Raw genomic sequence first — 27,674 nt, 5'->3', positions numbered from 1 at the left:
AAGAATGACTACTAAAAGTATCATATGCAAAATGAATGTAATGTAAAACATTTCTCATAAGTTGTTATATGCGGAGGAGGCCCAAGAAATAAAGATGATATTTAGTGTAAATAATGTTCAAACTGCTTAAATTGTGTAACTTGTTTAACCATCAAAAAGATGGAAAATTGTCTACCTCGTAGCCTGCACAATCTTAACAACCAAAGGACTCTCTAAATGTTTATTATTTAGGTCTTGCATACTTTTTGAGCTTGCATATAGCCGTGAAGTATATATCTGAAAGAAATTCAGTCGGATTAACCGTTTACAGGTGTACATAGCAGGCGAACACTCAATGTTTTAATGATATCTGACATCCTTAGTGAGAGGAGTACTAGCTGCGTATTGTGAAGTTTAAGGGCTCCAACTAAAAATAAAGGAAAGGAGTGCTCGCTGCACTCTTTCTGGATCTGAAAACCGGGATCAGAGCATGGCGGGTGGGTGCGGTAGAACATCAGGGATGGTGGGGCCGATAGAGCAAAGAGCGCAATACCAGAAGGAAAGTCTACGCATGTAAGATAGGGAACATGGCACAGCAGAAAGGTGGTGTGGGGCGTGGGTAAAGGAAGTTTAAAAATGGAAAGAGCCAAGATGAAGAATAGGAACAATAGGTAGACAGATTCCTTTTAGGGGATATTACACAAAATAAAGAACAATTGGCAGGAACGTGCCTTAAAGACCAGTTGTAACAATGCAGCATGAAAGCCGGAGATGCAGAAAGATCTACATCTGAGCAGGTACAGGAATCAGCAGATTAGAGGAGACGGTTGTTCTTTGTCCACTCTCAATGTGACGCATTATTTTGAAACGGAGGCTCTCAAACATTGCCAGTTGTAAGGCAAAAATATAAAAAGAGAATAGGGTATACAAATGAAAGGGGGTGTAATCACTAATCATAATATTTGCATACATTGGTTTTGCATTGTGATTCTCTAAAACTATTGTAAATGTTATTCCATGAAAAATTTAAAGAAATTATCCACTAATATGCTAAACTTCAACATTTAACATCCCCTCCTTTCACGGCCCAAATCGATTAATATGATTCCAGGAACTCCAAATCTTACCTGTAACACACTAGAGATCTGACCTGGAGACACCGCTTCTCCACTTTAACATAGATTCTGCAAGCCTTGCTTCTCACCGGGTATACTCAATGCCAGGATTCTATAGACCCTCACTGATGTGATCCCAAGGATCTGTCTTCTCATGTGGAATATTCCGCAGAAGTGATTCCAGGGGCCTGCCCTCTTTTTAGGTCTCGCCTGGCGTAGGCTGCGCGCATGCGCAGTCTCGCTGGCGAGATTTATTGAGATGGAGTTTTTTAGTAAAGGGCATTAAGCCCCGCCCCCCTATTCCATTGGCCGGCATCACCGTTTATGCTGATCGGTGGCCAGCCATTGGAAAAGAGCCAATTGGACGGCCTCGTCTGCTTTGAGTTAGTCGCAAAAGGTTTCTTATCTTTATGGGGCCAAACACATGGCCCCATAAAGATAAGAAACCTTTTAGCAGGCGAGGCCACGGCAGAAAAAGCCAAACGAAAATGTCATGGCGAGCGCTTCGCGGCCCCACCCCAGCTCCCATGCGGCCATTGCACGGCACCGATCTTGCTGTGTCCCAGCGCTACTTTGCGCTGCCACAGGGGCACTTGCCTGCCTGCACTGTGTATTCTGGGCACCTCTCCTACCTGCTTCAACCCACTGCCACTGCTGGTTCTCTGCCTTCGTGCCTCGGTCGATGAGACCTCGGGCTTGACGCGGAGTGCTAAGCCCATTCTGCCAAGTGACGCTTGGGTTGCATGGAGAGCGCTTCGCGGCCCCACCCCGGCTCGCATGCGGCCATTGCACGGCACCGATCTTGCTGTGTCCCAGCGCTACTTTGCGCTGCCACAGGGGCACTTGCCTGCCTGCACTGTGTATTCTGGGCACTTCCCCTACCTGCTTCAAACCACTATCGCTGCCGGTTCTCTGCCTTCCTGCCTCGGCCGACGAGACCTCGGGCTTGACACAGAGTGCTAAGCCCATCCTGCCAAGTGACGCTTGGGTTGCATCGCTCTCGCCTGGAGACTAAGCAAACCCCAGAAACCTGTGGCTGCCAAATCAGAATGGTATTTCTGCTAGTGTCTGTGCAAAAAGGTCTGGCTTTATTTGTTTAATAAAGCAGAAAGCGAAATCTCTCTTGACCACTTACATGTGAACAGCGAAGACTGAAAATGCCATCATCTGACAGCGCTCTGACACCTTCGGGTAATGTCTGCGCTTTATAAAAATGCACTAAATAAAAATCTGTTCAATGAGACGGGCTAAGCAGCACCATCACAACATGGCCGCAATATCTGCCATACAACTGTTGTCACAAGCTGCAGTTGCTGGGATACAAAATGTTCTCGCCTTACGGCGGTATTACAGTGTTGAAAGTAGTGTTATAGGAGTTCAGACTGGACTTGCACCGAGGCACAACCTGCTTCTATGTCATAAACTCACCTAACTATATAAGGGCGTCCCCAGCCATGTAACGCTATTAGTACTCAATTCGCTTGGCCTAAATTAATGTGTATTCTTCTTTCAGCAAGGCAAGCCCGCTTCTTGTTAATAATCATTTATGGATAATGTGATTCTTTCTCACATTTGGTGCCTTAGAATATTATTTCCATTGGGGAAACTACTTTGTGTTTTACATTGGGAAACTATTGCTGTTGTTCTGTTTCTCGTTGTTTTTTTAGTTTACCTTACCATCAAAATACTGGTCTTGTCGGTCATATAGCGACCAGGTACCAACCATTTTATCATGGCCGTGATGTTTGATAAGGTTAGTCCTTCATCGCGGTCTTCTGTCCGTGCCGGCAGTGCGGCGGGGGTTGGGCCTTGGATGCCATGTTGAGCAGTTGGACATGGAAGCGCCGCTGGAGCTGGAGCAGGAGAGCAGCGCAGCCGCCATCAACTGCAGCCACCAAGAACAGGTAAAGGCAAGACAACCACATCACCGGCAGCCCCCAGAATCAGCAGACCAGACTATTTATTTGACAAACCGAAAAGAGTTGCTCTGCACCATCTGCAGTAAAGGGGATCCAGGAAATGAAAACAGGCCGCTGCGTACTTGCCACCTCTTAACCCTCCCCTGCACTGCACCCGTACACACAGCTACCTCTCTGTATATATGTGCTGCAGGTTGTCCACACCCTTCCTTGCCATGCTACCTCACACTTTGCTTTTTCGTCCTGGGGTTGTCCAACAGTTCAGCACTTTATCGGTTTATTTTCTGCTTGAACTCACTGGGAGTGATCTTTGCTGGCCGAAGTTTTCCTGCCATATTTACGAACCAGGTGCTCTACTGCTCGCCCGGCTGTCTCACGCTTACACTACCCTGATGAGGTAGTAGTTGTCTGGCGTAGAGGTTCCGTAAAAAGCAATCTCCTCAGCCACATGACTTGCCTTTTTATTGGGCAGCTTTACCCAGTCGCACCACGAGGGAAAAGGAAGACCTATGTGCCCTTTGACCAGCTACCTTAACCTGATCCTCCCTGTTTGTTTCTAATGATCAGTGAATCTCTTAAATGCCATACCCACAATAACAATCCAGCACAAACAATTTTTTTCCATTTTGTTTACACTGGGGGGCTGGAAGCCCTTTGAGCCCAATGGGTGTTGTGCGCCTGTCTGCAGCTGTTGGCTTAAAAGCCAAGACCTTCAAGAACACAGTCCAATAAGATGGAGCCAGTTTAGGGCCATACATGTATAGTGTGTAGGAAGCAGTTTGGGGAGCGCTTGTTGGTTTTGGGGAAGTAGTGACAAAGGTGGCCCTGTTGGGTGTCAGCATGCAAAGCTTCAGTGTGTCTATGTGGTAGTATGACAATGCCTTTTATTTATGTTTTAAAAACCAACATGTAAATAAAAGGCATTGCCATTTACAATGCCAATAGCTCAAACTCTCACAACTGCGAGACCTATTGCATTGCAAATGCTTGTTTATGATACTGAACGTATGCGATTCAGGGTTAACCATTGCTTGTAATAACATAAATATTGTATTCCCTTCCTTTCTTCTGTAATATTTCACAGAACTGATGCCTTTCCCCTCTAAATTTGCCATGAAACTGATTCCAGGGACCCTCTCTCTCACATGAAGTACTCCACTATATTGAAGCCAAAAATCTTGCCTTTCGCCTACAATTTTCCACGGAGCCAACCTCAGGAACCCTGCATCTCACCTATAATACTCCGCGCAAATGAATCTAAGCACAATGCCTCGGACATGTAGCACAGTGGAGGTGCCGGGGAGCCTACTCTCACCTTGAATTGTCTACAAGACTGATTCCAAAGACCTTGCCCCTCACCTGTAATATTCCACGTAGCTGGTCTTTTGTGCCACGTCGCCCAGGTTGATGCCTGCATCTCCCCATGCGGGCAGACCCGCCAGCTGTGTGAGGATGTTATTCTCCATCTGCTGTAGGAACCGGAGGCTCTGTATATAGTCACCCCGCGTTGCAAAGATCTCGTTTAGCCGAGAAATGTGCTGCTCCAAAGCTAACTTCATCTTCACCGTGGTACCCGATACCTGTGCAGAAGAGGAGAAACAAAGAGGGTGCATAGAGAAAGAGAGACCATAGTACTGTCAGGAGGAAGAACTGCCATCAAAGCATTAGTAAGCAGTAAACAAGTATCCGAATTTGGATATTGGGAGGCAAGGGATATCAAATCCTTACGATTGGAATACAAGAAGGCCGTTCCGAATTTAGAACTTCCCTTTGCTAAAATTTGCACTTCAACATAATTATTGCACTCCTCCCACAATTCAAAGTAAATATGCTGGAAATTTTCTGCTGAGGCAGACAACTTAGGGTCAGATGTACATAGGTTTGGCTTTGCAATTACCAAATAGTTAATTTTTGTGATTCGTGATTTAGTAATCGCAGACACCCATGCACTAATGTGTCTCTGACAATTTTTGCGATTCTCAGTGGGTCGCAAATAGACCTACCTCATCAATATTCATGAGGTAGGTCTTGTTTTGTGGCCAATTGGGAATCACTAAAATCAAAAGGATGGTGGCCTGCTGGGTTCAGGAGACCACAATGACTAATTGCTTTCAAATAAAGCAATATTTAGTGCAGTCTGTTTTCCTTAAAGGAAAATGGGATGTGGTTCAAATGAAGAATAAAACATTTTCTTTTCATTTTTTAAGAGTAGGCAGTGGTCCATGGGACAACTGTTTGCTCTTAAAAACGTTTTTACAAACATTCACGAAGGGGTCCCTTGGAGACCCGTTAATTGTTTGCAAATGGGTTTCCACCTACTTGAAGAAGGCGGTGAAATGCAAATGTTTTGCAACCACATTTCGGTCGCAAAACATTCACACATACCTCTGCAAGTCGCTATTAGGAAGGGATGCCCAGACCACACTTGTTCCTAATACCAAATCGCAAACCCAAATTGCAATTCGGTAATAGGTTACAGAGTTGCAAATTGAGCATTTGAACATTAAAAAAGTTTTTTTTGAGGTTGCAAATGGCCCGATTCTGTGATCGGGCTGTTAGCAACCTCGAAAAAGCTAAATGGATCTGGCCCAAAGTTCCGAAAAAGGGAGCGGTAAGCCCTGCTTCCTGTTTCTGAGCAGTGCTCTCTCAAGCTCATGCACTAACTCACAGAATTTTCCAAGTTAAGCAAAGCTGTGTGATAACACAACCGTTCATGATAGAGCTGTTTAGTTTTTTATGGCACTGTAAATATTGGACGACTATACAAATAGTGCAGAAAATCTTGAGTCTTCTGATATAGGCTTCAGTACTCTTGATTTTATCATTGTGTATTGGTATCAAAGAGCTTACAGGAAGGACAGGTCACTCCTGCCACAGGTGTATGCCTCTTCCCCCTCAAAACCCAGCCCAGGTCAAGCTGCTGCCTCCTATCTCCTTACCAGTGAGTCAACGCTGGAGAGTGTGTGGTTGGCATTGTCGAGGGCATACGTCAGCTGGTACAAACCGTCATTCGTTTCACTGTTGCCATAAAAACCGATGCCAATGGCGGCGCTGTATGGGTGAAAATGGGCACAAATTAAATCTTTGTCTGTCAGGCATAACTTTGAACAATACAGGGCCCAAAGAGTTCTGCTAATATGCAAATCCTTAAAGTATGTATACATGTTGATAGCCCAAACAAAAGGAAATTTGTAATTTTTTTAAAGCGATTTCAAATCTGCACTTTCCTAACTTCTAAACACTCCCAGATTTAACAGACACGAGAACTGAAGCATAGGAAGATGCAGTGATTTGCCCACACACAGTTTAGCAAGCCACTAAAACACTACAATATTCTACATCTCAGCCTTTAATCATCATCTTGTGTTACCTACAGACCACAGGTGCTTATACCCTCATCGTGTACTCTAGGTGAGAAGCACACTCTGCTAGTTCTATCAGTACCATTTAATGCCCCTTGCACAAACATGCTAAAACCACTCAGTGTTTTATATTTTATTGCTCTCTCTTTTTTAACAAACACTCGCAAAGTCAATAGCTCTGTGTTCAGTGTGCAACCCATACAGCACTAGCACATTAGAGGATGAGACATGGTAGAGAGCCAGTAGGAGCAGACAGAGAGGTCTAGATTTGTAATGAAGTCCCTCATGCAGTTCAGTGAAAGTACTCTTGTAGAGGTGGAAGGATACACCCAAACAGCCAATACCATTAGGTGAGAGATGAATACTCCACTTGGCTGAGGCAAGATGTGATTGATAGACTGAACTCAATGGCTGAAAGAGGCCGATCAAAAAATATCACTAATTGAAAGGAAAGAACCAAAAGTCCACTTCAAATATATAGTTAGCGATATATCAGTTTCATAGGAATACGGACTAAAATCAGATCTAACTAGAGCTGGCAACTTTGCGACTGGAACCGGATAGTCACAAGCAGCCTCATCAGGAGGAAAGTTAACCACTGAATTATCTTACATTATCTCTCTGATCTACCTTTATTCTCACTCAGGTGTCAAGCGATCCCAGACATAACCCTTTAACACAAAGCTGACCAGAGCCATCTCAAACTACGCTTCCACTTCTCTAGCCTACTTTACAGTATGGCTAACAGACTCACATTAGGTACTCAACATTCACCTGCATCAACTCTTCTCACAAAAAGTGTTAGACTGTGTATTCACCAAATTTAAATAGAGTTCTGGGTTTTATAGTATTTCTTTTTTAATGTTTCCTTCTGTCCTTTTTTATTTGGCATTGAATGATGCTACAATGAGTATGTTTAAACTTTTATGTAAAAGACTTCACCCCGCTGCTGTTGCCTCTATAGACCAAGATCATAAATAACTCTTTACGCCAAGATTGCATCCCTGAAACCCTAAAAGCCGGGAAGGTATCCCCCATTCTAAAGAAACCTATAGCTGACCCTGCGGACTTAAACAATTACCGCCCTATATCCAACATCCCTACCTTGGCCAAACTCTTAGAAAAATGTGTACACCTCCAGTTGGTAAGACATATTGAACATTTTAACCTACTCAACAAATACCAATCAGGTTCCCGTGCAGGTCACAGCACCGAATCAGCCATGACTCATATAATTGATGATGCTCTACGAATCCTAGATCAGAACGGAGCCTGCTTACTCATCCTGCTAGACCTTTCCTCGGCCTTTGATACCATCAAACACGATAACCTGATGGATGTTCTGAAGCACAGAATGGGATTCTCTGGATCAGTTCTAAATTGGTTCACTTCGTTCCTCCAAAACAGATTCCAAAGTTTTATGGTCAACCACTCCTTGACCAAACCCGTCCTGGTCACGTTAGGAGTCCCACAAGGGTCTTCACTATCTCCAACACTGTTCAATTTATTCATGGAACCACTTACTGAAATTCTCAACTCATCTAACGTGCAATATCACATGTACGCTGACGACACACAAGATCCATACCAGAGGTCTTCAAACTGTGGGGCGCGCCCCCCTGGGGGGCGTGGATGGGTTCCCAGGGGGGCGCAAATGTCTCTGTAAGGACATGTAAATGAAGATGGCCTGGAAGTGCGGCAATGTTTATTTGCTGCATTTCCAGGCTGTCTTCATTTACACCGAAGCCCTTGGAGTGAGATCAGTGCCGTGAGGCAGGAGAGACATTGAGTCTGGTAATTACTGGGATCTAAATATAGAATATTTATCATTCACATTTAGTTTATACTTGTGTTGTTAACGTGGACTGTACTTTCTTTCTATGCATATTATGATGCCGAAAAGGAGTATGATTTCGTTTCATGACATTGAAGATCTGTTTTGTTAATTAATTGCTTCCCCACAAATTCAAATGCAAATGTCTGGCCAGGGGTAAAGTAGGATCCTCGTTGCTTCTGCTACACAACCACCCATCACTTTTGATGTGACATTATTGGGCATGTGCCTGTATACTGAGTAGATTAAATACTTAATTCAGAGAGGCACAGCACATTAAAGAGAAAGTTATATACCTAAATGAATATTAAGACATATTTTTCCAGAGGAGTACAAAAAGAGAATTTATGTAACCAAGAGCAGCATCCAAATTGATGGAGTGAAATGATGTGGTTAGTGCATGTGGGGGCAGCAAATTGTACAGCAATGCGCAGAACAAGTAGAAAACATGGTGAATAATGAATTGAGGTGATAAAAGAGATCCAGGAAGATTATTTAGCAAATACAGTACACTGATAATTATGTGGAAAACGCTGCTGCTGCAGAAACTGATAATTCCAGTGGCCCTGGCTTTAAGGGACTAAATCAAATAATGGCTGATAAAAAGACTGGTTTCTTTTTTAACTTTGTGCACTACCACCACACCCTTCGCTTTCAGGCCGAGGCACCTCTAAGTCAGTATTAACCATTCAGGGGCAGTTTTTTGTGAAAGCTGAGTCCATAGGGTGGCAGGTAGAAGGCCAGCAGGGTTGCATTCAGATGCAGAGCCCCAATTCGCTCAGTCCTTTGGGCCTCACAGTAATGGTTTAGGAGATAGATGAAAGGGGCGAGATTCATAGATTTTGTCAAAGAGAAGGCCCAGAATAGGGAGCACTGTATGCAGACTCATTTTTATGTTTACAAATGGCCAGAGACCGCTTCTTCAGCGAGATACCCCAAAGAAGGGGACAAAATAAGTGTTTTTGTTTTTTAAAAGGGAAATTCATTAGTGAAGCTGGTACTGCTGCCAAGTGTGTAAGTGGCCACTGTTTTTTTATCATAAAGGAGCAGAAGCAGCAGAACTGGGGCCCAGGGATTTGTGGTGGCCATTAGGACGGTCTACCTTTAAAAAAAAGTGGTATCAGAGCTTATTGTCCTTTCAAGCATTAGGACAGAGGGGATGATCCATCCATCATGGAGAGGAAGAAGTAAAAAAAGGCAAAGGAGATAGCCTGCTACTCAGGACTGCAGTTATTAGTGCAGCAGGTGTAGTTGCATTGGGGTCAAAGAATGTGAGGGGCTCATAACACCCCAATTATGGGGAGCAGTTTGTCTGAGATATCTGTTTTTGTTTGATGCATTTGCTGTTTTATAAGTCTCATATTTAGCGCAGTTCATAAGCTATAGAAAAAGTATTCCTGAAATCATCTCATAAGCCCTGCTCCCTACACGCAGTCATGTCCCTCCTGCTCCCCCAATCCTTGCCATAAAGGTTTGGAGGGGGGCCCAAGCACAAAACATTTTGCTTAGGGGGGGCCTCAGAGTGAAAAAGTTTGAAGACCTCTGATCCATATCCTAGAAGACATCAAAGCGCTCAACTCAGCTCTCTGAAAAACCCAGACCTGGCTGGCAGTAAACCATCTAAAACTGAATGCCTTCAAAACCGAATTCCTCCTAATCGCGCCTCCCGCTCAAGTACCCAGATTGCAAGAATGTATCAAACACCTTACTGCACTCAACTGCCAACCTCTCATCGTTGACTCCGCGAAATCGCTGGGAATTACACTGGACAGAATCCTCAATATGCAAAAACACATCAGCAATGCAACAAAAGGAGCAAACTTTCAGATACATACTCTGAGAAAAAGGAAACCTTTCCTGCCGGTAAAGTACTTCAAACTGGCAGTACAAGCTCTAGTCATCCCAAGAATTGACTATGGGAGTGTCTCTCTCTGCAGCCTGCCCAGAGCTGCAACGGCCCCTCTAAGAGCCTCAATCAACGCTGCAGCAAGACTTATAACCGGCTCCAAAAGAAGCTCCCACATTTCCCCTGACCTAAAATCACTTAATTGGCTACCTTTTGAAGCTAGAATACATCTGAAAATAGCATGTATGACGCATAAAGCCATTCACCACAATGCACCTAATTCCCTGCTATTCCCTCTTTCAGCGCCAGGATGCTCGTTGAGTTGCAGTGCACTTTATAAGTTTCTATTACATTACATTACATTACCTAGCTATTTGGTACAGAAACTAACGCCCTCATGTGGGGTCAGATCTTCAAGAAGTGCTAAAAACCTTCTACTGAAACCGCAAAGATTCAACAAGAAGAAAATATATAAATGATCATTTTCAGGGATGGCGCCCAGAATCTGGAATGCTCTACCCCCAGAAACTAGACGTAATCCCTCTATGGCATCTTTCAAAAAGAAGTGAAATCGCTGCTCATGGCTAAATTCACTTGAGCATGGACTACTTTTATATTGCTACCCAACATATCTTCTACATATAACCTTTTATTGTCTAACCAGGTTTCCTCGATACTGTATCTATAACTTGCTTGTTATACATTGAATGTTTGTTATGTACCTTATACCCATGTAACTATATTAGGAAGTTTATACTATCATTGACCAGCATTGAACCTTATGTTATTTTCTTTGTACTTATGTAACTATGACACCTACCCTGTAAAGCGCTCCGATACCCGCAAGGGTCTGGTTTGCACTATATACAACTTTCAAATAAATAAATAAATGTAACACTTGCGTTCAAATACCTGAATGGGTTTTGGTTTCTTTCATAAGATATATCGTGTCTCACTCATATGCAGATATGAAAACATAAAAAATGCAGTATAAATACAAGCACATCTACAGCTCTGTAATTTAAAAAAATATATTTTTTGATTTGGTAATTAATATTTTGCATGACCAATACTAACATGCAATTCGGATATGCACACAACTGTAGTTAATCTTACACAAACAATTTGCTTTGTCCATACATGTATGTATATTGAGAAAATGATTGGCCCAGCATCCATGAGTTTGGGTGTGTATTTAGTCACATATTTATCATACGATGCAATGATTAACATATCAAACATATTGCTGTGATTCCATTTGACTAGTGTCTCCTGGTATGATTATTTCTCACTTAGGGAGTCAGGTGGGATATATTCTCCTCACGCACCGGTTTGCTTGTACCTTCTGCTCCGGCCTATAATCGTAGGTTGGGCATCTCGAATTCAAGAGCCTTTTATCCCAGAGTTGGACCACTGGTCTCTTACTAAATTACCATCATCTCTTCCCCATTTAGGAAAATGCTTTCAGTGTTGGCCCGTGTGCACATGGTATAGCACCATATTTTGATCGGGCTTGGTGTCTCTGCTCTCAAGTGCACTGCTAGGTAGGACTAGAGCTGGGCCTATAAAATTGTTACCCAGTTTCTGGACTTCTGCCCTGGTGGAAGTATTATTTTCCCATGGAAGCTTCATGTTCGGGACTCAGACCCACAGGTCAGAACTAAGAGGTTGGTAGTCCAAAGTCCTCTATCAGATTTGTTGAGGGTATCACTTCACTGGTATAATATAGGTCCCACTGTAAATAGTCCAGTGCACCAAGGCCGAGGCTCAGATATGGCCTCTGATGTTTAGAACCCAACAGTGGGATAGAAAGTGCACGGTCTTCTGCATTCACCTTCTAGAGCATCTCAGAGCGGTCATCACCAGATTAGGTGGTTCACTTTCATTCTGTCTGTAACACAGTAGTCAAGCAACAAGTGTGCACACAGGTATGTTTCAGACCCCATAATGCCCAACTCCTGTGTTAGCCCACCTTCTAAAGCTGAGCAAAACTTTATTAGAAAGCCTTATCCCTATTTAGGTCAAGCCTACTAGACAGTGCAGCTGTCTGGTAGCGAAAGATATATTGTGGGCTTGCTAAGAATATATAGGGGCTGGAGCCCACGAATTACTTACCAATGGTCGGCTTTCCTGTCACTTTCATTTGCCTGCTTCCTATTCATGACTCAGCTTGTTAATCTTGTGTTTGTACCTCAAGAGGAGCATAACCTATTTACCATCTCTTTTGATTAGCTGGCTTCTGTGCTTCTACTGCTTGCTTTTCAAGTAGTATTTTTTCTTTTTGGTTAAGCACTCCATGAGAGTTTATATATTTTCTAGCTGTCTCGTAGGTGTACTAGACTTCCCCTGCATCTCTGTTGCTCACTGTCACCCATGTGCTTCTCACTGCACCCCTTCATGTTGTGCTCACTTGTGTCCTTCTCCTTTACGGTCTTGCCCATGTGCTTCTACCTTCCCTGTTGCTATCTTGCCCTTTGTTTCTTAACCCCACCCTGATCTCCATGTTGCTTCCTCGTGCCCTCTATCTCCGTTGCTGTTGATTATCCTCCATACACCCTCTGCGTTGCTCCCCCCACCCGTTCCCTCTGCGTCACTTCCTTTGCACCACTCTCGAATAGGAGGGAGTAAAAAGAACAAGTTACTTACCTTTGGTGATGCTCTTTTTGGTGGATATTCTTATCTTACAGCGGATTCCTCACCTTTAGAATATTCCTAATGTTCCAGACTGGATTTGGAGGCTTTTATGGCAGTGCTCCTGTGTGTTACGTGGCTCCGTGTTGACCCTTGAAAGCGATGGAGTAGAGATGCATATAAGCTCCACTTTTGCACCTCAGTGTCAGATTTTTGTTGAACTCTCTCTGTGCCCCACAGACATGGTGCACATACAATTGAAGGTACCATTGTACAGATTTCTAATATGGGACCTTCTAGATGGCCACTCCACAGAACGGGGAGGTGGAAGAATGGTGATCGTGTATCCACTGAAAAGAACATTACCAAAGTTAAGTAACTTGTACTTATAACCGCAGATTCCTCACCTTTAGAATAAATGGCAAAGCAGTATCTTCCATGGTGGAAGGTCTACCGGGTAGACCGAGACTAAAAAGTCCTGCTGCACTGAAGAGACTAAATGCTCTTCCCGTTGGACCTGGCTGTCAAGGCAGTAGTGCTTCATGAACGTGTGCACTGATGCTTACGTCATGGCCTGACAGATGTCAAAGACAGGCAGTCTTCTTGCAAACGCTGTGGTGGCAGCCTTGTCCTTGGTAGAATGAGCCCTCAGTCCTCTTGGAGGCTGCCTTTTGTTGAGTGAGTAGCAGATATTAACGCAGAGGTATATTCAACTCGAGCGAGTCCTTTGCTGAAGCACCCTTCCTTTTGTTTGCCCCAGAGAACCCCACAAAAAGCTGAGCGTCCAATCTTGTTCTTTAGAACTTGCGGTAGGAGAGACAGAGATAGAAAGGGGTGAAGGAGTCCAGTGCTCCACTCTAGTCAGGTCAAGTATCCTATTGATAGCTTTCTTAGGAACTCCAACACACAGAAGTTTTGACAATGTGTGTTTTCAAAAAAAGATCCAGTAGTGACATCCATTAGCTTTGAAAGGAAGGGAGAGAGGTCTTGCAGGGGTCAGGATGCAGTCAAGCCGCCACCACTGCAGACCTTGTGCAGTCTCCATCAGAACCTGGATGGCATACAACAATGATCATATAACGGGCTAACAGGAAAACCAGATTGAGCAACCTCCAGACTAGGCTGGCCGAGGTGACCATTCATTTCCCAAACGCATCAGTCATTTTTTACTCGCTAACTGAATGGTTGTGGGGAATGCACTAAGATTCCCTTTGCTGCTGGAAGTCTGCACTGCCAGACTTTCAGGAATGAGGTGCTGTGTGACCAGGTGTCATCTGACTGGGTGGCGTGTGACCACCTGCCTGTTCACAGGAGGGCAAAAGCAAGGCTTAGACCAAGTGTCCATGACAGTTCCAGTTAGGGTTTACAGAATGGAAATATGTGTTCAGAGGAAGCTGCCCAGGATGCAAAACATCAGTAAGGACATTTGTCTTGACTTTAAAAGAAGGCAAGTTTAGGTCAGCTGCTTGTTTAATTAAAAACAACAAAGGAAGCACTATTGTGTTCGGAGTGCAAGGGTTAAAACCAATCCTGTATCAGGGAAAGCATCAAGCCCACTGACCTCGTGTAAGTCCATGTATAATCTGTCATCATCATAATGTGGCGATAAATCTTTCCCATCATCACCATTGTCATCTCCAGATGGTGGCAAACTCGGGTCAGAATCAGAACCAAAAGGATGATGGACACTCTGAGGATGGCTCTGTGGTAGTGGGAGGGCATTACCGGAGTTTACTCCAGGGCACCTGGTCCCCATACAGTCAGAGTCAGAGTGCAATCTTTGTCTGGGTTGAAACTTATTTGGCTCAAAGTCACCACTTCCAGTACTGGTGAAGTTGGTATCGTTGCCAACGAAAGAGCGACCCATGCAGATCTTAGAGTCGGAATGGAAGTCAGCACGTGAGTCAGTACGGACTGGAGGAGGGCTTGAGGGACTCGCCCCCTACGGATCCTTGAAGCCTGGAGGTGCACCGATAAGAGCCAGAAGAGAGCCAACAATATGCAGCATGGCCTCCTTACAAGACTTGACCTGCGGCAGCATAGCCAACAGCGTGGGGATTACACTGTACATTGGAGCCAGTTGTGGAATCAGCTACTCAGTCAAGGATCAGGAGCGAGAACAATTGGCAGTTTGATGCCCCGTGACTTCGCATTAGACAGACAGAGGCAGGATGCGGTTAAGTTCGGCTTGGACTTCTTATGCTTCATTATTGTTTTGGACTTACCAAATGACTTTGACCACTTCAACAGTCGGAATGGGTCCACCCTTTTGACTTGAAGCAGGACTTAAGCGAAGTTTGATGATGTACAACTCACTTCATGATCTCGGATCATCTTTGGGTACAGGAGGGCGCATTCTTCACATGACCTGGAGTCGTAACCAGAGTCCAAAGACCAAAGACACACCTTGTGCAGATCTACTACTGACATCTGTTTCTGACAGTCATGGCATGATTTGAACCCTATATTCTTTAGTGGGAACATTGTTCCCTTGCGCCCTGGAATTCCATTTGTAGAAAATCATCACCTGATGAACAATAGAGAGGAGCTACAGATCTGCGTTTGACACCACAGAAAGAAAGGAACTGCCGTCGAAGTGCAGAGGTGGCGCTTATATGCGGCTCATCTTCGTCATTTTTGAAGCGGGAGAGGCCAATGCAAAGCTGCACAGTGCCACCTGGCTGGGAGCAGCAATAATGCTGTGAAAACTTCCGGATCCTGCCTGGCTCTTGGGGGCGTATCCAAAGGCGAGGAATCTGTAGTTAGAAGTATCCATCAGAACACATTATTCAGATAGAGGAGCCTCATCCAGACATCCAAATAATATCCAGCACTTCTGCTGACACAGTGTGACTCACTGAATCATTTCTGAAAGCACAATTGTCTACATGGGAATTATGTACCAGAAAATCACAGATGAAAGATCATATATCTACCAGGTCAGATGTTGCATGAAGCAGTTAGGTTGGTAACCGGGAGATGGAGATAATAGCTAGTTTCTATAAAGTATTTCATATCACACTTTTGTAATTTCTAAGCGACTTAAAATATCAGGTGTCTAAATGGTTCTCTATTCACTGCCCTCAGAATAATGAAAGGGGGCTTTGGTCTTGATAGGAGTCGAAGGACAGATCTATAGAACACGGCAGATGTCAGCAGGTAGTGCTTAATTCACTGACCCGTCTTGCCAGAGAAGAGGAAAAGCACTTACCCTGCATTTGCAGGGCATATGTACTAGTCAAGATGTAGTCATTTTACAGCAGAAACTCCCAAGCTGAAAATTATGTCACACTCAAGTACCTGCTGGTCATCTAGCCAGGACATAACAGTGGTAAAGCCACACACTAAGTATGTGCTACAAACTGCACCATGTTTGCAGTTTCTTGCATTCAAAGATCCTGGGTCATCTACCTTCCTTTCAATACATTACAGAATGAAAACAGAATGCAGGGATAGCCACACTGCAAGTACACGAGGAAACCAGAACTACACCCGGACCAAATATGGAATTAAAAGGAAGAAACATCGCCAGTTGCAGACCAAGGTTTCTGTACAGCCCTTGATTAGGACAGTGGACACTACGGATTGAGAACGCACTACTACACACTGTCAATTCAAGTGTGGGGCAGGCAAGCACCTAGGTTTTCATAGTAATGGATGGCAATCCCGCTCTTCAAAAGCGATTGTGAGGTAAGATCAATCAATCAATACTATTTAATACGGAAAAGAAATAGAAGAAATACTGTCAAGATGGCCACGATCAGTAACAATATACGAAATAAAAAAAAAAATGTAGACACAATTGTGGTCCATCCATTTCCTCACCAAACTTATCCCTATGTAGTAGTAAAAGCGGGGCATTCCAGTGAATAAAAAGTAGATTGTGAAAGAGATCTGACCCCTGGGAGAAGACTGGGTCACATTTTGCCTCAGGAGATTTATAGAGCTGGAATACATGAAATGGCATGGGCCAACGGTGCTTTTCTCTTGGTTTCAAAACCAGGATTCTGCTTGAATACTTGCAGACATCAAAAACAAGAAGATGGATGGAATGCTTGTATTAATCTCAGCCACTGGTAATCCTTTGGGGCCGCATGCAATCCATCCTTTTTTGCTCACCATGACACCTCAGTATGGACCCAGCCACATTCAAATCATTCTTCACCTTCTCCAATGGGAGAAATCCATTCTAAGCTGCCTTCCCAGTACTTCACTGAACCAGAACACAAACAACCCAGGACCGGTTTCACCCTTAATAAGGCTCATCGTCAGGGTATACCTTGGCTCCAGAGGCACATTGAGCATGGGACCCATATCTGGGTATATCCGTCACACTTAGGGCATCAAATACAAGGTAGTGGATGGAATCCTTGAATTAATCTCAGCCACTGGCAGTCGCTTAGGCTACATCCCAGTGATGCCTTGAACACCCGCGGACAATTCTCAGAGAGTTTAGGGAGAGACAGTTGCACTGTAGTGCTCCGCCCCGTTCATTCCCTCACCATAGGCAGTATCACTATTAAGATTTCTTCTTGGTCATTTTTACCAAATAAGTACCTCTCCTTCAAGTCACGCTTAACCGAGATTAATTGTTCTTCTGCTCTATTTCTGTTGTTGCTTACACTTCCTTTGGTACTACAGTTGTCCGTACTGAACATTTAAGCAACATCTTCCAATCTATTTATAAACCCAGCAACCACTTTTCACAGGTTCTGTTATCCAGCAGCCATATCCTGCTGTAGTTCCCTTTCTTAGGCCCTAATTATTTACTTCTCTTGATGACTCAGCAAATCACTAGGGCTGAAGCACTATCAACATTTCCACTTGTGAAGCAAAGATAAATATGTTGAGAAATTCAGTGCTGTTAAAATCTATCTATTTGGATGACCATCTGACGTTATCCCAGTGGTCATATTTTTCAATTCACTGCACTGTTTATTCTGCTCGACTACCAATAACACTAACACTTTCCATTCTGTAGTCTGCAAATTTAATAGCTCTTTCAGCCAAATAAACCTGTTCTTTTTTGCTCAGACTGCAGGGAAATTTGTGATAACATTGCATTTATGTTATTGTTTTTCAAGTCATTCAGTGATATGCTTGATCATTTGTTGGTCTCCAAAATATAGAAGTATCGCTTAAAGTTACCCTTCCAGGGTGGCACGGTTATTCAGGGTCAAGACTGATTTGCATATGGGTGGGTCCAACCTAGAATGGCATGGTGAGCAAAAAAACTATGGATTTAGTCCCGTGCTCTCCATGCCACTGGAATCAAGCTATCCTGGCTGAAGAGGGGTGAAACCCCAAAACCGGTCCTAGGATGCTTGTTTCCAGTCCAGGGAGGACCTGGCCTGGCAGTTCGGGCTGGACTGTTCCCATTGGATGCAGGGTCAAGACTGATTTGCATATGGCTGGGTCCAAACTGAATTGGCATGGTGAGCAAAAAAACGATGAATTTAGGCCAAGATCTCTGTACTGGGGTGAATGTATGACATTGTTCTGCATTCTGTCCATCAATAGTTCTTTTTGCATTTGGCACTGTTATTCTCGTCACAGATATTGCCCAGGCCTCTTCTAATTGATCTGGGCTGCCCTTGTGCTATCACTAATTTCTAAGAACGCAGCACGTTCCCAGATTTTCAAGGAACTACAATTGTTGAACAACCCAGCTGAGAAAGTCAACAATGAGACCCCAGGACATAGAACCTGAGGACCAGCTCCTCAAAGATGCTAAGTGTGCAGGAGCATCATTGAGTGGACAGGAGCAGAAGTACTGCGCCTAAAATCAATCTAGTTCAAGTCCCTAGGCACCCAATGGGGAGAGAGGCTGCACTGAGTAGATAAAGGGGAGGAAGAAGTAATCTTCTTCAGGGGTGAACCTGTACCACCGCAGGGTACGGGGTCAACGGTGGAAATTATACCTTGAACTGAGAATAGTGGTCCCCCCAGAGGAAGAGGGTTTGGGGGCTGCCCTGGTGATTCCTGGTAAAATAGAGCATAGAGTAGGGCAGGTATGACACGAGAGGGGATAAGGAGAGAGACGTGGACTGCCAGGCTGAGGCAAATCACTATTGTGAGTGGGTAAAAAACTGACACCCCGGCCAAGAGCGATGGGAAAAAAAAACATTGTCCTAGGGTGAAGGTGCAAAGACCAGTTAGATATAGAATTATCGTTTTAGAAACACTATCACTCAATATAACACATTTCACTCCCACAATCTCTCTGGAACCAACACTCCAAACTTGGGAAAGGTTGCCTTGAAAACTCCTGAAATGTAACAGGGCATTGACGGTCAGTTACATTGGCCAAGAAGCCAGCCCAAGCTTTTTGACCGATGCTCATAAACTGAACAGTGACTTGGAATAATGTCAGGAAGAAACTAGCCGTTCGTATTTCTACACCTGTAAGGTAGCATACTGGGAGTGGCAATCTGTTAGAGTTCTTTCTTGCATATGTCTATTTAAAAGCCGGAGTTTTGATTACCTGTTCGGTGAATGGTAGTATGTCTGGAGGGAACAGAATATTTAGTTGTGGTTTACTTGTAATTTTGCATTACACCGTACTTCGGAGCGGCCATCTGTTGGGCCTTGGATTACAAGTATCTGTGTGGTATCGTGAGTGGAAGGGACTAGTAGGTTTGAGTAGGTGGATTATTTGTAGTAATATAACACCATGTTTCAGAAGGACTTTCTGGTGCGACTTCATTTATCTGCATCTCCAGTAGTGGTCAGCTTAATTTGTGCAGGTGCTGCCCGGTGCTAAGCACCGGCACCTATTTCTCAGGGCCGGGTCTATTGAATTTTTCTCCGATGCACAGCCAGCACTGTGAACAGGCCATTAAAACACACCAGCTTCAGAGCGAGGCTTGTGCAGCTGTACATTCAGATTTGGTGCATGCTGCTAGTGTGCTTGCATTGGCATGCACCAGTACCTGGTCTTCAGGGTGGGGGAAGGGCGGGTGAGTTGTGTCATGCACAGTATAAACTGCACGCATGATGAACTGGGAGAATAATTTCAGCTGCGTCAGCCAGCGGTCTGCCCTTTCCAGTGTAGCCAATGCTGCAAGGTTAGGTGAGTTGTGTGTGCATTATTTTACACACAATGTTATCCCGTAGGTAACAGAATAGTACTTGGCCGTGGGACACCATTGATAAATTCCTGCACAGTGGCACCCGCAGGAAACTGCCCAGTAACTGCCTGCCTGCCTCAGGAGCCCAGACAAGGCCTTGCAGCGTAATAACAAAATACAGGAAGCAGTTGAGGGTGGTCCAAAAGTGAAAACATTTCTTACTGCCAGTCAGTGTATTTGTACCATGCTCCTACCTGTCCCAGTACCGTCTTGTCTCTATCACACCAGTCCTCTACCTTCTGCAATGGGCACCATTGCAGCCACAAGCGCCTTGCAGAACACCTTCCATCCCTGCTACTGTGACTGTGTCCCACCGCTACCTCCGACAGTGCCCCTCTCTCCACAGTGGCCTTCTCCCGCTTTCCCAGTGCCCCTCTCTCCACAGTGCCTTCATCACCAGCATCTCAGTACCCCTCTGCTTATAGTTCCCTTCCCCTCTGTATCACAATGCCCCTCCCTGCCACAACACTCGCTCACTCCTTTTACAGTACCCCTTGGCTCCCTCCCTCACTCTCACAGCACCCCTCCCCACCATCGCTTCGTATTAAAGCATGCACTGGGCCCTGAGTATCCATACTTTAAGAGTTCGCATGTGAGACCGCAAAGCCCTTCTCAGTATTGGCCACTCAAACCAGGAGGCTTTCCCAATCCCCTCAACCAGAGAGAGGATACACAGAGAATTTCTCAGCTTTGACCTGGAGAAAAATAGCATTGATTCAAAACATGCTATCAGAGGGAATAGGCTGTGTTGGGCACTCTGTACCTCCCCCCCCCCACAAGCCTGCTGAGATCTATCATCCCACACTGTCTCTTCACCTCCAAAGACCCATGTCCTGTACACCCCTGTTGCATACTTACAGCCTTATGTCCTTGTTGGAGAGAGATCAGAGTTTTGCTTAGTTGTAGTTTTGACTGTAGCACAGAGGGGTAATGTAGAACATGTACCATGCAGATGACATAACTATATTTATATGGATAACTCAGTGGGTTTCTATTTTTGTCACAGACATCCTTTTGTTACTCGCTGATCATAAATTACAATCTTAATATAGCACAGTCGGCAGACTCAGTTGAATTTTGTGCTTTATTAGTTAAAAAAGTGTGTGTGGAAGCCTCTCTGAATGGAGTTGAATGTCTGATTTAATTTGAAAATAGGTGGCAGTGGGATTTCGCGACCTATAGCCTGATCATGTAATAGAACTATTTGTTTGAAGCAGGAGAGTGGGGTTCTCCATCAAGGCGTAATCCCAATGGTATAACTGACACTTTATTATGTTTTATCAGGAATATCTATTGTGATGGCACAACATATCTTTTGATGGCATAAAACTTAACACACTTAAAGAATTGCTATTGTGTGTCTTGGACAACACTGCTGTGCATTGATGAAACAGGCCACAAATGACACACTCCTGTCACCCCTCAACGTTACATCATTAATGAATGCATATTTAATAAAGCAGAGGTGTACTCTTTGCTTGCTCTCCCTCAGTAACTGCTTTTCTTCCTCCCCTTCACACCTCACTCCTTCATTTCTCTTCAATCTTCCTTCACTTTCTGCCCAACATCTGTGTTTTCGCTTAATCGCCACCTCCCCTCATTAAATGCTTTTCATTGTTCACTTTCCATCTTTCCCTTCCACTCCACTCTCACACGCTGCCCACTGTCCGCTCTTCTTCCCCTGCCTTTCTCCTCTTTCACTTTTCCTTCTCATCACGTTCCACTCCAATCTTGCAATCGCAATCTCTGCTTTCCACATTTCTCTTCACATTCTTTGTCTACTGAATCTATATTTGCCTTTGGACCTCTTCTCTTCCCCCACTCACTCTCCCTTTTAATTTTTTCCTTCTTGCACATGTTTATATCTACTCCAGGAATCTGTGTTCTATCTCAGGGTCATAAATTAAAATCTTGGTGTGGCCACTCAGTCTTTCAGCCTTTAGATAAAATCAGTGCCATTGAGCTGGATAACAACATTTGTAATTTGGTGTCAAGGCCCCCTCTAGTGAATATGTGCTTTAAAAACATACATGGTGTGTTTCCCCCTCTATCCCTTAACCGAGCACTTTGCACGTGCCGGTTTTGGTTCCCAGTCCGGCCCTGGTAATAAACTAGTGGGGAGGATTGAGGAGGCTCTCTGGCCCTAGATTACCTTAGCTGCGTGTTAAATTGCCTGTTAAAAGGTGGAGCAGACAAGTCCTGTGCTCTTGAGTCCATCAAGACTGTTTGGAAGATGCCTGCAGAACATGGAAGGGGTGGGGGCAGTCATTGTGGCCCTCCTTTCACTCATCTGGCGGTTACATACACGAGGGGAGGGTGGTACAGGCTGGCTTTCCGTGCATTTCCCTATCTGCGTGGTTTCACGCCTGATGAGAGCGGAGTGGAGAGGAGGGGATAGGAGAGGCTGGGTGGATCAGCATTTCATCATATGTGTGGCAGTATTCTTCGTTGGGGCTAGAAGACTAGGCCCTGAACGTCTTATATGTCTGAAATGCGACTCGGGAGTACAGAGTGGCTGGGCCCTGGCTGCACGGTAAGGAGGCATTTGTTGATGGCGCGTGAGCGAGACATCAGCTGCACCGCAGGATCTTTTGTCTTCATATGACCGTGCCGTTCACTTACTAGGATTATAAATTGCAATCTAAGAGGGCGGAAGAGGGCTGCACTTAGAGAAATGAGTTTTAACCCGACAGGATTCACGGCCTTCCGTTCGAGGTCAATAGGGCAGGAGTTCCTGTCCCTGGAGACTCGGGCACAGTACCACCTGCGACCCACCCTGGCCCTGACACCCCCCCCCCCTTCTGAGGAGGACAGCTGCCAATCCCCCATCCCAGCATATTAAATGACCCGTCTACACCTCTGTGGTGATGGTGCCGAAGACAAAGCGCTCTCGGCCGTTGATTAACTGGGCTGTAAAATGTCACTAAGGGACGGGCTGTCACAAAAACACCACCTCACATCCACTTAAATACCGTCTATACAACATTACAGCACTTCCACGGTGCTACTAAAACAGCCTCCAGTAGCGAGTAACTAAGCAGTACCAATGTTACCTAATCTGTAAGGATGAGAAGCACGGGGATCCCACCTGCATTCCAACCTAAAGCACATCCTACAATGAAGAAAGTTCACTTACCGACCCAGCAATTTAACCTGTGTGAAACCGAAAAACATAAATAAAGGCTTTTTAAACCATCATGCCCGGTTCGGTGTTTCACACATCTATGTATGAAAAGCACACTGGAAACAAAGGTCTTCATTTTTATGGTCTGACTTGACAATGCATTAATGAGCAGACCTATTGGCATTGCCAATGCTTGTTCAATATCTCTGTCCTAATTCCATTTTTTTCTCCCTGCCATTTTCCTTCTTCCCGAATCACTCTGACAGTCTTAAAATGGGCCCTCTTCTCCATCACAGACAAACAAACAAACTCTGCCCTCTATACTATCATACAGATTTATTTCTGTGGAGCAAATTCTGTATCACCATCTTGCCAACTACAACCACTGCGGTCTCTGGGGCCATATTTCCCACTCACAACATGCTAATAAATGGGTGCAATGAGTGCAGACCGGGACAATGCTCCTTATTATGGTGAATGAGCTATTTAGAAAGCAGAAATCTCAAACCTGCACTTTGAACGGTGCATTTCACTGCAGGCTGTGTGTGAAAGGGATGCGGAGATCCCGCTGCAGGGTTGTTGGGGTTGTAGTGAGTGATTTTACCCACTTGTGCAGATGTTTGGGGAATCCCTTGGACCCCTATGCCCCCCACTCCCAACTGTCTGCAACCTCAAGTGTTCCCCCATTTGCAACAGGCCACACCCCCATTCAGATGAGGTAACCCCCCCCCCCCCCTCATGATCACACCAGCAAACATTTGAACCAGCGCAATCCGTGTTATAGAAGGAGCCGCACAACCATCTGCAGCCCCTTCTATAATGCCTAAGTGCCCTAGGGAGCAAAAAGTGGGAGAAAATGCCTGTTTTACCCCAGGGGCAGTTTTTGTGAACCGCCCAAAGGGAGAGCAAGTGAGGTGGCCAACTTTCAATTATCACTTCACAGGACACTTTGCACGCACACGTCCATTAGCAGATGTATATTTTTGAAGGGGCAGAGATTATAAATTGTGGAGCACATATTAAGGGTTTAACTTTATAACTCCCTCCCCTCAACCAGGCCTATTATGTCTTTAAACGATACATAGTGTTCACTACATCATCCCGCACCTGGGTTGAAACCAGCCTACCAGCTCCTGGAGTAAGCCTTCATTGTTTGCTATCCCTACCCTCTACAGAGACAAGTGCAGAAAGAGAGTAACTTTTACCTTTAACATATGTAACATTTCAAACTTACCATCGATCCCATTTACAAGCTCATTTTGTCATTCTATAATTCTGATGTTCTTAAAAAGAGATGTGAAATGCACGAGAAAGCTTTATTTCTAGACTAGTGGTGTGCAAAATCGAATAATTATTTTCTTACAAAATTTTAGGAAGATTTTGTGGAATCAAGCAAAAGTACCCTAGCAGGACTCTTTTCAAGCAAGCTTGCAACATCCTAAACATTAATACTCTTGCTCAGTGCCTGCAGGAGACTAGTTAAAGCAGAAAATCTCTGTGGCAAGATATTTTCAATCAGAACCCGTTTGCTGTTGGTACTGCACAAGAATATATATATATATATATTCACTTAAAAAACCATAGGTTTCACACGTTATAGTTAGCTGGACATTTCCCTCGTAAAAAACCAATGAAATTCCCCCGTTATAGTTAGTAAAGGGAACTATAACTCACGCGACCGCAATCCTCTGCTGATGACGTCAGATATAGCTCCGTTTGCGTAATTTTCACGGTTCTACCGTGCGCGCACGGTAAGCGCACTCCGCGATTTTTCGTAAAAATATTAAAAACATTTATGGCCCTTGGGGGTCCTTTGGGGACCCCCTGACAATGGCTAGGGGGTCAGGAACTGTCCACCCTGCCCCCTTTTCATGTTGTCCACCTTTAGTTTTCACCTCCCTCGGACTGCGAGAGACAAAATGGCGGCAGACACTTCCTGGTTTCGACCGATTCGAATGTTTACTAAGATCTAACAACCAATCAGAATTGCGCTCGTGCACGGCAGGGTGCGCTTACCGTACGCGCACGGTGCGCGCCTATAGATATATATATGCTTTTAAATGCTATTTTCTCAGAAAATACTGAACAGATTTACACCAGACCTGCAAAAGGCACATCCCTGACCTGAGGACTACCTCTCTGCCAAATTTCAAGGTTTTCTGTTCAGCCGTTCGGGCTGTAGCGCGGACTAAAGGTCCTATGGGAAAATGCATGGGGAAAACGCGTTTTGGGACCCTCCCTTTTTCTCAGCCCCCGCTTGACAAATCCCCCCCGAGACTTTCAGGGAAGGAGCGGAGCGGAGCGCCCCAACTATTTTGAAAATTTCGCGAGGATTCGTCAATCGACGCAAAAGTTATTCAAAATAGAATGTTGCGGATTTCCTATGGAAACACGGTCCTAACTATAACTATCTACTGGCGACCGCCAGTAGATATATATATATATATATATTTTTCACCACGTTTCCCCGTCAGCTCCCTGCTCTCAACACAGCGGGTGCCCGCTCAAGAGAGAAGTCTTTAAGCATAGGACTAGCACAGTGCTGTCCTTGCCGAGCTGTAAAATGACAAAAGCCAATTACCACCTGCTTAAAGACTTTGCTGTACAAATGGCAAAAGACTTTGTCCTTTTCTATCTCGGCGTGGATGGTACTGTGCTAATCCTATGCTTAAAGATTTTGATAGAAAAACAGACATTTGAGGTGAGCAGATCTAGAGTGTCGCTGGTGTTGAGAGTGCTCCATACAGGACCTGCTTTCCACCTAAACTTGAGAACTACCCAGAGTTCTCTGCTTCTTTTTTGCATAATTTATTCGTCACTCTATGCCTGAAAGGGTATTTCTTTGATTGATATATATATATATATATATATATATATTACCTACTGGCGGTCGCCAGTTGGTAGTTATAGTTAGGACCACGTTTCCATAGGAAATCCGCAACATTCTATTTTGAATAACTTTGGCGCCGGTCGACGAATCCTCGCGAATACTTCAAAATAGGTGGGGCGCTACGCTCCGCTCCTTCCCTGAAAGTCTCGGGGGGATTTGTCAAGCGGGGGCTGTGATAAAAGGGGGGTCCCAAAACGCGTTTTTCCCATGCATTTTTCCATAGGACCTTTAGACAGGGCTACAGCCCGAACGGCTGAACAGAATTACTAGAAATTTGGCAGAGAGGTAGTCCTCAGGTCAAGGAAGTGCCTTTTGTAGGTTTGGTGTAAATCTGTTCAGTAGATTCTGAGAAAATAGCCTTTAAATCAATATATATATCTGAGCCAGCTTACGGTGCGCTTACGGTACGCTTACCGTATGCGTACGGTGGCGTGCGCGAGCACGATTCTGATTGGCTCTTAGATCTTAGTAAACATTCGAATCGGCCGAAACCAGGAAGCGGCGGCCGCCATTTCGTGTGTTTCACTCAGAAAAAAAAGAGTGATAGCAAGAAAAGGGGGCAAGGAGGAGAGTTACAGACCCCCTAACATTTGTAAGGGGGTCAAAGAAGGACAGAAAAGTACAAAGAAAACATTTATTGATTTAAAAAAAAATCGCGGGGTACGCGTACGGTAAGCGTACGGTAAGCGTACGGTAAAAAATAAAAATAAAAAAAGAAATGAAATGCAGATTTAAGTGTTTAGATATTAGGGGGCTCTAAAAAGAGCCGTTGTGTTTATGAAGTGATTTTTAAGTGGTACCTACAAGTAAGTACCGATGCAGAGTCTAAGGTTCAAGAGGAAGACTCTGTTCCCTTCATCATTGAAGTGCACACCATCTCCTCTATAAATGTCTTGCATGTCGTAACGCAAGTTGTTGTGGTAAATGGAACCCATACCATAGTCACGGAGGAAAGCAGAATCAGATTTGTTGACGTGCTTTCTTGCTTTGTCAATCTGTGGACAGAAATGATTGGACCAGTTCCATTTTTGCCTTTGGGATATGTTAGAAAACACAAAGGCAGTTTTAGGGAAAAGTGAAAACAGTTGTGCAAAGGTGTCCTTCATAAGCATTTCCAGACCTACCCCAGTCAAAGTGCCTAGGTCATTGCCACCGCAGTGCACTATTATGAGGTCAGGGTGTTGGTTTTGCATGAAGGATTTCACCAATGGCATCAATTGGTGCCACTTTAACCCTCTCTGACCAATCCATTTAATGTCTACATTTGGCAAAGCAAGGTCTCTCACCATACCTGTTTTCTCTGCAAACTTTTCACTCCAGAAGACATAGCTGTGTCCTACAATCCACACTGTGAACATCTTCAAAGGAGATCTGGATGCACTCAGGAGGTGTATTTCAGTAGAATGGTAAAAAGAAATGAAAGACAGTTTGGAAATGGAGGCATACATATTTTTTTTTTTTTAAAAAGAACTGATTGGCTGTTTCATACCATTCTACACTAAAAACTAGGCTGTATGTGTAAATTTATAGAAGCATGTTTTGTATTGGTACAGAAAAATGTGTTACCAAAGAACAGTACTATGGATTTGCTGTTAGGTTAGAAAAGTCAAGCACTCTTGCTCTGTGGAATTGAAACATTGTTTGGCGAACTTCTGACCTAACTCCACACAGCAGTGTTCCATGAGCTGTTGCTGTGGTAGCAGCCAGAAGTCAAGTTGGGGGAAGGGTACTAGGCAGAAGTCAAGTTGGGGGAAGGGTACTTTTGGAAAAGGGTTGGTTTTCAACCAATAGAAATGTGTGATTACATTTGAAAAAAAAGGGGGAAGCACGGAGATTTGAAATTA

The 27,674-nt window shown here is 44.4% G+C and overlaps 1 protein-coding gene across 2 annotated transcripts in view; it reads right to left on the bottom strand.

Moving 5' to 3' along the window:
• TTYH2 (tweety family member 2) overlaps positions 1–27,674 on the bottom strand; it is a 323,403-nt gene that overhangs the window by 140,323 nt on the left and 155,406 nt on the right. For both annotated transcript variants that reach the window (XM_085617358.1, XM_085617359.1), the window contains 2 exons: positions 5,953–6,064; positions 4,373–4,593 (listed from right to left, as the gene is read on the bottom strand). In XM_085617358.1, coding sequence (XP_085473484.1) covers positions 4,373–4,593; positions 5,953–6,064 — 333 coding nt within the window. The remainder of the gene's footprint in view (positions 1–4,372; positions 4,594–5,952; positions 6,065–27,674) is intronic.

Source organism: Triturus cristatus, chromosome 7, assembly GCF_964204655.1.
Source record: "Triturus cristatus chromosome 7, aTriCri1.1, whole genome shotgun sequence".
In the NCBI taxonomy this organism is placed as follows: domain Eukaryota; kingdom Metazoa; phylum Chordata; class Amphibia; order Caudata; family Salamandridae; genus Triturus; species Triturus cristatus.
This window is presented reverse-complemented; position numbering and strand designations above follow the sequence as displayed.